The sequence below is a fragment of the Nyctibius grandis genome, chromosome 6, assembly GCF_013368605.1.
Source record: "Nyctibius grandis isolate bNycGra1 chromosome 6, bNycGra1.pri, whole genome shotgun sequence".
Taxonomy (NCBI): domain Eukaryota; kingdom Metazoa; phylum Chordata; class Aves; order Nyctibiiformes; family Nyctibiidae; genus Nyctibius; species Nyctibius grandis.
This window is the reverse complement of record NC_090663.1, coordinates 90,878-100,706: the sequence shown is the minus strand read 5'-3', so window position 1 is coordinate 100,706 and position 9,829 is coordinate 90,878. Positions and strand designations below refer to the sequence as shown.

Genomic DNA, 9,829 nt, shown 5'->3' with positions numbered 1-9,829 from the left:
CCTGCCCCAGGGCCGCCCTCACCAGCCACGGCCCGACGGGTGCCCACGTTACAGAGGGAGGAGTCGGATGCCAGCCTGTGCGGGTGCCCGGGGGGGGCAGCACACCTCCAAGGCGGAGGAGGGCCCTGGGGGCACAGCCAGTGTGCTCCCCCCAGCTGGAGGGACTCGTGTGAGGGGCAGGGTCCCGCTCAGCCCAGCCTACCCCGGGGCAACTGCCCGCGTGGCACCGGGGGTCCCTAGAAAAGTGCTTTATTTGAGTAGAGGGGAACGGCTGCACCACGAGTCCACCCGAGCACCGGGCCGGGCCCCTCTGCCTGGCCCCCTCCAGCCCCTCTCGAGCTCTCAGTCCGTCCCTGACCAGCACAGACACATGGCTCGGTCCCTGCGCCCTCGGCTCCCGGCCAGCACCGCAGCGGCCCGCACAGGCAGCGCCGCTACTCCGTGACCTCGGGGACGACGCTCACCAGCAGCGTGTCGTAGCCGCGCCGCAGCAGCAGGGCCAGGCTCTGCTGCGTCCGCACCGCCTCGTACACGTCCTCCGCACGCCGCGACGCCCGCCCGTTGATCTCCAGCACGACGTCGCCCGCCTTCATCCCTGCCCTGCGGGGAGAACGACGACAGCTCACGGTGGGCGAGGCAGAATCACAGAATCACTGAGGCTGGAAGAGCCCTCTGGGCTCATCGAGTCCAACCATTGCCCTCACACCACCATGGCAACTAGACCAGGGCACTAAGTGCCATGTCCAGGCTTTTCTTAAACCCCTCCAGAGATGGTGACTCCACCACCTCCCTGGGCAGCCCCTTCCAGTGTCTAATGACCCTTGCTGAGAAGAAATGCTTCCTCATGGCCAACCTGACTCGATTCCAGCTTCGCCTCCCAGAAGGAAGGAGAGCCAGGCACCGCAGGAGGCATGGGCTGCTGCACCAAGCGTTCCTCCAGCCACGCTGGTACCTCGGCCATCGGGACACCAAGCCTGGGCAAGGGTCACCGGTTGGTTTCTGCTGCAGTGATGTCTGCAGGGCCCAAGCCCCCCAGCTCTGGAGCAAAACACTCAGAGCTAAATACATCCTATCGTGTGCTGTTGCTCTCTCATGCCACCCCCAAGGCACAGGGCAGCACTTTGCGTTCAGCCCGCACGCAGGGCTAAACACTGACCAGTTGCTCTATCACCCAGTGTCCCTTCTCTGACTGAGAAAGAGAATTGGGAAAAGGAGGGAGACTTGTGGGTTGAAATTCAAACAGACTTAATAAAATAAGGAAACCAATATCAATGCTAATACAAAAGACACAAAGTTCTACTTAGCTCAGAGTGGTGGCAAGTCCCTCCTGGGGTCACAGCCATTCAGGAGATGAGAAGGAGGCAGAGGAGAGCAGAGCCAAGAGGCCCCTCCCCAGCAGCTGCCCCATTTATAGTGCCCCTGAGGTCAATGTCACAGAATCACCTGTGGGCAGCCTGGGGCAGCTGCCCTGGGTGTAACTGCTCATGGCCTCGATCACCAGCCTCAGCTGGGCACAACCTGGGACAGCACGGAGCATGTTCTATACACTTTATCCCCACAAACCCAGGACACACTTACTGGTGGGCTGGGGAGCCGATGATCACCTTGTGGATCAGCACTCCGTAGGAGACGTCGGGGAAGGTGGGGTCACGCAGCTTCAGCTCAGCCAGGATGCTGCAGAGGGAAAATCAGCACGGGGTAAGGAGCTGGGAGGTAGCACAGGGCTCCCACCCCACCATGGCTGCACAGGCGTGGAGACCACAGCGCAGAGCCTCTCCTCCTGCATCCCTGCACGCTGCTAAGCACAAGCAACAAGCTGCACATCCCAGGGGCACCCAAACACCACCATCTTCCAGTCAAAAACTAGAGGACAGAAGCGCTGACTGTGCCAGGGAGAGCTGGAAGCTACCAGAGCAGCTGCGGGCGATGTCACCCCTCTCAGCCCCACCCCAGAGCACCTTCCTGGTATCAATCTTCTTGGTATCAATAATTCACTTCTCTGCCTTCGTGGGCAGACACAGAAGCTGTGCCCCTCCTTTCTGCCAGAGGTGTCACGCAGAGGCGCCCCCGCATCCCTCCTCTGGAGCCCACAGACTCAACGATCCCACTGCCTCCAATCTGCCCGCAGACGGGGTTTATAAACCCAGCTTCAACGCTGCCCCTCTCCAGCCCCTCCTGCAGGCACCCAGAGGGGGACACCGCGCTGCAGCTGGATCCCACCGGAGCGGAGGGCCCGTGCTCCCCTCCAACACCCTGCACCAGCTCAGACCACTGCAGCCCAGACGTTCCCAGTCACTCTGCCCAGCTCCTCGCTCCTCAGCAGGTCCCTGTTCCATCAACTACGGCTCCCCCTCTGCGCTGCTCCTCGCTGAACTCCCCTGGACTTTCTCAGACCTTCACAAGCTGCCGTTCCTTCTCCAGCTCACAGGACCACAGCACGGCTGAGGTCAGAAGGGATCTCCTGGGACTGTCCACCCACTGCCCCGCTCAAGCAGGCTCAGCCAGAGCACGCTGCGCAGGACCGTGTCCAGTCAGCTTTGGAGCGTCTCCAAGGCTGGAGACTCTCTGACCTCTCCAGGCAACCTGTGCCAGGCTCTAACCACCCTCCTCATGGTGAAAAAGTGACTTCTTGTGTTCAGGAGGAATCTCGTGTTTGAGCTTTTGCCCGTTGCCTCCTGTCCTGTCCCTGGGCGCTGCTGACAGACCGACTGGTCTGATGCGGGCTGCACGTTTACCGGGTTAAGTCTGCTCCTCCGCCTCAGTCACTAACGCTGAACAGCTCCTGCCCTAAGCAGGTCTCTGCACAAGCGCAGCACACGTGTGATTTCAGGCCACACAGCACCAGGAGTGGCTGCACCCGGCTGGGGGGGGCTGTTGGCCCCGCTGGCAGGTCAGTCCCCACTCAGTTGTTGGTCACTCCCCCAGCAGGATGGGGGAGAGAACTGGAGGGGCAAAAGCAAGAAAACTTGTGGGTCTAGAGCAAGACAGGTTAACAGGGGAAAGGAGAAAGGAAAGGAGAAAAAAAGAGGGGGAAAAAAAAAGGCAGGTGATGCAGAGGCACTGCCTGCCCACCGCCCACCAGCAGGCCCTGAGCAACGGCTCCCTTGGAAAAGCTCCCCCCGTCTGACTGCTGAGCATGATGCCATGAGCAAACGCCTCCATCCCGGCCAGACCCCGCACACAGGCCGGGCAGACGAGGGGCCACCTTCCCCCCACCCTGTCCCCTGCGTCACCGGCGGCGGAGGAGAGCTCCCCTGATGCCTACGGCCTCCCGCTCCCCGGCTCAGGCAGCTCCCGAGCTGTGACGCCGCCCCTTCACATTCAAAAGCCAGTAAGACTTTTCCTCTGTAAGGTTTTCTAGTTGCTCTTCTGAACCCTCCAACATCAGCAAGTTCTATCACACACCGCACGAGGAACCAACCCCTTCTGGACGTCCCTCCAGTAACACCCCTGCCCGGTAACACACCCCAGTAGCGTCGGGTAGAACCTGTTCCCAACCATCTCCTTCCCCTGCTGCTCTCAGTCCTTTGCTCGGTCCCTGCTCACTCCACGCTGTCTGTGCCAGCCAGGGCCCCGTCTCCTCCCGTGGCTCCCTGTGGCCAAGGCGAGGGCACCTACGAGCTCCACCACTGCTGAGCTCAAGGCCACCAGCGCACCCGCTCCCCTCGGGCAGCACAGCCAAGGGCCGGTGTCCCGGGGGGCTCCTGCCTGCCAGACAACCCCTGCAGCAGGACCAGGGCGCCAAGGAACCTGCACCCAACACGGAGCTTCTCCCCCTTCCCATGCTGGGGTGGGTTTCTGGCCTTCCAAACGAGCGTGCTCCGACATGGCCCGATGCCAAGGCAGGCAATCCCTCGCTGGGAGACCCCCCAGCAACTGGGCACAGACAGGACCTGCAGCTGGATGGTGCCCAGGGCTCCTGGCTGTGCTGCCGCTTCCCCGAGCCACGTCCTGAACGTCACACTCCCCTGACAGACCTCGCCTGCCTGCCCGGTGATGTGCCGAGTACCAGCACCATCTACTGGGCATGGACTGGGCAGGCCAGCACGGCTGCTGGTGCTCCTGGCACCCCACTGCCCCGAACCGCAGGAGGCACCGAGCACCCGCTGCTCCGGCCCAGGGGAACCCCAGGGGCTGCTCGTGGTGCCCAGCCCGCAAACCCGACCGACACGCAAGAGCCACGAGAGCTTCAGCAAGGGCAGAGCACAGCCCTGGGAGGTGTGGACGCTACAAGCACCAACCCCACCAGCACGCTGAGCCCCAGGAGCCAGCTGAAGGCCTCTGGAAAAATGGCTGCAAGAGCCGAGGAACCAGAGCAGGCACTGTCCTTGGAAAGGAGAACCGCACTCAGAGGGTCCCAGGGCACTTGGGTGGCTGCCAAGGCCACAGGCACGTCCTGGGCACCAGCTGAAGGGAGGCAGCAGATCCTCCCATCAGACCCAAGCAGGCTGTCCGTCTGCAGTCCTCTGTGCTGACCAGAGCGATCCTTGAGGGGCAGAGGTAACACAACGCTCTTCCCAAGCCACCACCATGGCGGTGGGGAGTCTCAGACCCACAAGAATCACAGAATCCCAGCCTGGTTGGGGTGGGAAGGGACCCTGGAGATCCCCCAGCCCACCCCCTGCCCAAGGAGGGGCACCCAGAGCACGTCGCACAGGGCCGTGTCCAGGCGGGTTTGAATATCTCCAGAGAAGGAGACTCCCCCCTCCCTGGGCAGCCTGTGCCAGGGCTCTGGCACCCTCACACCAAAGAAGTTCCTCCTCGTGTTCAGACGGAACTTCCCGTGTCTCAGTTTGTGCCCGTTGCCCCTTGTCCTGGCACTGGGCACCACTGAGCAGAGTCTGGCCCCATCCCCTGACACCCCCTGAGGGATCTGTGAGCGTTGATCAGATCCCCCTCAGTCTGCTCTTCTCCAGCTGAACAGCCCCAGCTCCCTCAGCCTCTCCTCGCAGCAGAGATGCTCCAGCCCTCGCACCATCTCTGTACCCTCCGCTGGACTCTCCCCAGTAGCTCCTGGTCTCTCTTGAACTGGGGGGCCCAGCACTGCCCACAGTTACTCCAGGTGTGGCCTCCCCAGGGCCGTGCAGAGGGGCAGGAGAACCTCCCTCGCCCTGCTGCCCACACTCTTCCTCACGCACCCAGGACACCGTTGCCCTTCCTGGCCCCGAGGGCACAGTGCTGGCTCGTGGGGAACTTCTTGTCCACCAGAACCCCCAGGTCCTTCTCCACAGAAGCCACCCTCTTCCCACTTGCCCATGCTGTAGTGGTCAGCACCATGACTTCTTTCCAGATGCAGCACCCAGCCTTCCTCCTGACACCCAGGAGCCTCACGCCACCCCCGGGTGGCAGCCACGCTGCGTGTGCCAGCACAGCCTCCTCCCCACCCGTTCACCTCCTGCAGGCAAACTGGCCGTTTCTTATTCTGAAGTCTGACATTCCAGCACTGTTTCTGCCCCACAGCAGTTCCCTGGGCAGGTGCCCCCTCCCAGAGAGCGCCACTTGCCCAACTGTTCCACCACAGCCGTCAGTTGGCACGTTGCAGACCTGTTAATTACACAACGTTCCTGGTGGCTCTTCACCCGTGTTGTGTTGCAAGGGCTCTTTACCAACCTCCCCTCAGTGACAGTTACAGGGTGGGGGGAGGTTCAGGGCGCTCTGGGGGGAGGTTCAGGGACGTTTTATCCGCTTGCAAATTCTGCCACGAGTGTAGAAACTTGCAAACTTCTGATTTACCTGTGACACAGCCTGGACACCACAGGAGCACAAAGAGATCTGAGTGTGAAACGTTGAGCTGTGCAGACACTCCTCCCCAAGCCAGGCGCTCCTGGGTAGTCTGGGACCCCGTCTCACAGCCACCACACCCCAGCAAGGCCGGTCTGTCGGCCCCGGGTTCAGACACGTACCTGGGTGTCAGGGTCAGCATCATCACCCCTATGTAACGGCGCTTTGTCTCTGCGTTGCCAAACCAAGAGCCTGTCGAAGGAGAGGACATGGAGTGAGGGGTGTGCATGGAGTGAATTATCACACAGGAACAGAGAGGCAGCGTTCTACGGGGCTGAATTAGCCACCTGCCCTTTATGATACAGCTGAATCCTGCACCTGTGTCTCCATTAGCACACTCAAGGCTACGTAGCCCCCAGGTTCCAGATCAACCTTTCCCTTTTTTGAACCCTAAACAATAGTCCTCTGATTTCCCATGTGCTGAGAGCTACTGAAAAGTAGCAACAGAGAAAAAAAAAATCCTCACCTGCTCCTGGGGACTTAAGTGCAACCTACTTGGGACGCTTTAAAAGCCTTCACCTGCAGCAGACGCAGGGCAGCACCCTCCTCCCAGCCTGTCAGGCCCCTGCGGGCAGGGAAGCAGCAGCGCGGCTCCCCCAGGGCAGAGGGAGTTTCATGCCAGGTGCAAGAACCTTCTCACCCCTGAAGACCCTTTGTCCCGCTCTGCTTGCCCTTCTCTCCGCCCAGCTGTGCCAGAGCCTCCCCCTTCACCCTCCTCCTTCCCCAACACCCCAGCAGGGAGGCACCCAACTCACTCTTGCGCTGCTCCTCCTTTTCCAGGAACCTCCGCAGCCGGTCTGAGGGGATGGCAAAGGAGATGCCCGATGTCACCTTCATCGTGTTCACCCCGATCACTTCGCCGTCCTGCAGGGAACAGGGCCCTGTGCCACCCAGCCTGCGTCACCGCGGAGCACCACCGCGCGAGCCTGGGGTCCTGCCTGCGCGCCCACCCCTCCCCGGCCTGCCCGGCCCCGCTGGGGAGGTGGCAGGGACTGGTCCCAGGGGCTGCAGCCCGCACAGCCCCTGCTCTGCCCCACCACCCCACAGCCCCACCGGCTCAGGCTCCCCGGGGCTCCCGCGCCGGGCCGATCCCCCGCCCCCCTCACGGGGAGCCCGGTGCACGCACAGTCCCTCCCTCCCGGCGGCTGCAGCACCCCCCGAGGGGCACCAAGCCCCAGACCGGAGGGCGGGTGGCCCCTCTCTGCCCCGGCCAGCGAGGGTGCGAGCAGGACTTACCAGGTTGACGAGGGGGCCCCCGGAGTTCCCAAACTGCGGCAGAGGAGAGAGCAGTGAGCAGGCCACGAAGGCGACCAGCGGCAGGGAGGCAGAGCCCGGAGAACGGGGCCAGGCCGAGAAACGCAGCCAGAACTGGCCAGAACCCCTCCATCTCCCAGGCTGTGCCCAGCCCCCCCTGCCCTCACGGCACCCGCAGCCCTTCCCCAGCTCCCCCCTCCCCAAAGAGGGCAGCGGGGACGAGGTGCCGACCCGCCGCGCGCTGCCCTTACGTCGATAGCGGCGTCGGTCTGGATGTACTCCATGTCGGAGGCGGCCAGGCCCAGCTCCCGGCTGCCCCGCTGCGCAGAGCTGACGATGCCCGAGGTGATGGTGTTCTGCAGGGCGAAGGGGCTGCCCATGGCCACCACGAACTCTCCCTGCCGCACCTCGGAGGAGTGCCCCAGGGGCAGCGTGGGCAGCGGGTGCTGCGAGAGAGGAGGAGGGGGTCGGTGAGCGGATGGGGGGGGGACGAAGCGAGCGCCTCCGCAGCCGCCGCGCGCACCTTCGGCTTGATCTTGATGGTGGCGATGTCCGCCACCTGGTCCACGTCCTGCACCACGGCGTCGTACTGCTCGCCGCTGGCCAGCTTCACCCGCACGCGCCGCCGGTTGGCCACCACGTGGGCGTTGGTCACGATGAGCCCGTCCGGAGACACCAGGAAGCCCGAGCCGTTGGAGATGGGCACGTCACGGCCCGAAAAGGGATGCCTGCGAGGGGGGCACAGGTCAGGGAGGGGCGGCAGGGGCCCTGAGGGACTGGTGGGGACCAGGCAGAGTGCGTGGCCCAGGCTGGCAGGCCTGGGAAGAAGCGGGGGACAGTGAGGGTGTCTGGGCAACAGCACGACGGGGGAGACTCCTTCACCTCCCCGGGGACGGTCCCCACCTCAAGATGGGCCCCGCAGACACGCACGGAACAGGGGAACAAGCAGGAAGAATCGGGAGCCCAACCGTGAAGGTACGACCCTGCCGGGCCTACGGAGGCTCGGTGGGAAGCTCACACGTGGAGTCGTGTCTCGGAGCAGGTAATGACCGTGGGAGGTGACAGGGACATCCCCAGGCAACTAGAGGAAGACTCACGAGTGCAGGGCCTGGTCCCCGTGGGGGACATCAATCCCCCTGACCTCTGTGGAAAGGCCTGGTGCTGAGCGAGCCAGGGGACCTGGTGCCCCAGGACACAGAGGGCTGAGGTGGTCGGGGCCTCTCTGCCTTGTCCCTTGGGCCTCCCGAGGCCCCGTGCCCAGAGGCAGAGTCTGGGGGGACGCAGCGTTACACAGAAGATGATCAAGGGAGGGACTGGTGAAGCCAACCGGACACGCACGAGCCCACGGCACCAGACACGACACAGAATCGCTGAGGTTGGAAGAGCCCTCTGGGCTCATCGAGTCCAACCATGGCCCTGACACCACCGTGGCAACTAGACCAGGGCACTAAGCGCCATGTCCAGGCTTTTCTTAAACCCCTCCAGACACACACGAGGGGGGTGGCCAACGTCCCTGCGAGTGCTCAAATGTCACAGGGCAAAGGGGGCTCCTGATGGCTGGAAAAAGGCAAATGACACGCCAGCCCACGAGACCAAGAGTCCCGACAGCTGCAGGGCAGGCAGCTTCGCCCCATCTCTGGGGAAGTGAGGGAGCAAAAACTCCCAGAAACCGTTCCCGGCGCGGAGCAGACAAGAAGGGGGCTGGGAGCAGCGGGCACAGGCCCACCCACGGCAAACCACACCCGACCGACCGGGCTGGCTCCTGCGACCGGGCGGCTGCGCAGGCAAGGGGCGAGCAGCGGACATTGCCCTGCCAGGCCCGAGGCACGGGCTGGCGAGAGCCACTCACAGGGAAGTGCACAGTCCTGCTCCCGGGGCAGAGCAATCCCGCGCCACCGGGCAGCCCGGGGCCACCGCCTGGAAGGCGGATCCTTGGACACGGTCCCGGAGGACAAGAAGTTGGTGGTGCGGCAGCAGCGTGTGCCTGCGGTGAAGGCCGGCCGTGTGCCGGCTGTGCGCGGGCAGCGGGGCGAGGGGACGGACCCGTCCCGCCCGCGGCACCTGTGGGACCCCACCCGGACACCGCGCCCGGTTCAGGCCGCCCGGGGCAGGAGAGACCGGGGAGGCTGCGCTGTGCGGGGAGGGTGGGAACGGGGCCGTGCCGCCGAGGGTGCGGGAAGGAGGGAGCCAGGCCCTCCTCGGAGCGGCGGGCCGGGAGGGAACCGGGACAGGGCCAGGAGGGGCACTGCCCCGCGGGTAGCGGGGAAGCGGCTCCGCGGGGGCGGCGGGCCGGGGCGGAGCGGGGCGGCCGTCCGGTGCCGGTACCTGCCCACGATCTCCACGTAGACCAGCGCGGGCGCCGTCTTCTCCACCACGTCGGCGATGAAGTTGAAGGCGGCGCGGGGCGAGGCGGGCGGCGGCGGGGCGGGCACGGCGGCGTGCAGCGCGGGCAGCGCGGGCCGGTGGCCCCCACCGTCCCGGGCCCACAGCAGCACCAGCGCCGCCGCCCCGGCGCCCAGCGCGGCCGCCACCGCCCGGCCCGCGGCGGAAGGAGGCGGAGGGGGCGGAGGCGGAGGGGGCGGCGGGAGCTCGGCGGCCCCGCACAGCGCCCGGCACCACCGCGCGGCGCCCGCCCGCACCGGGGCCCGGCTCCACCGCGCCAGCGCCGCCATGCTGCTGCCGCGCGCGCCGCGGGGCACGCCGGGAGTGACGTCAGGGCGCAGCCCCCCGCCGCGGGGCACGCCGGGAGTGACGTCAGGGCGCAGCCCCCGCCGCGGGGCACGCCGGGAGTGAC

General features: G+C 65.1%; 1 protein-coding gene across 1 annotated transcript; it reads right to left on the bottom strand.

Annotated features, from left to right (window-relative positions):
• Nucleotides 1-374: 374 nt before the first annotated feature.
• Nucleotides 375-9,707, bottom strand: HTRA2 (HtrA serine peptidase 2). Its single transcript, XM_068403035.1, has 8 exons — nucleotides 9,361-9,707; nucleotides 7,559-7,763; nucleotides 7,287-7,481; nucleotides 7,018-7,050; nucleotides 6,537-6,645; nucleotides 5,904-5,973; nucleotides 1,579-1,674; nucleotides 375-600 (listed from the first exon to the last, which is right to left on the bottom strand). The coding sequence occupies exons 1-8, from the start codon at nucleotides 9,705-9,707 to the stop codon at nucleotides 435-437; spliced, it is 1,221 nt and encodes a 406-aa protein (XP_068259136.1). The 3' UTR covers nucleotides 375-434.
• Between the last annotated feature and the right edge of the window lie 122 nt (nucleotides 9,708-9,829).

Coding starts and splice junctions, on each gene's coding strand:
- HTRA2 (XM_068403035.1), bottom strand. CDS start 9,707: ATGGCGGCGCTGGCGCGGTGGAGCCGGGCCCCGGTGCGGGCGGGCGCC. Junction 7,051..7,286: donor AGACCGACGCCGCTATCGAC/GTAAGGGCAGCG, acceptor CCTCTGCCGCAG/TTTGGGAACTCCGGGGGCCC. Junction 6,646..7,017: donor GGGGCCCCCTCGTCAACCTG/GTAAGTCCTGCT, acceptor TGTTCCCTGCAG/GACGGCGAAGTGATCGGGGT.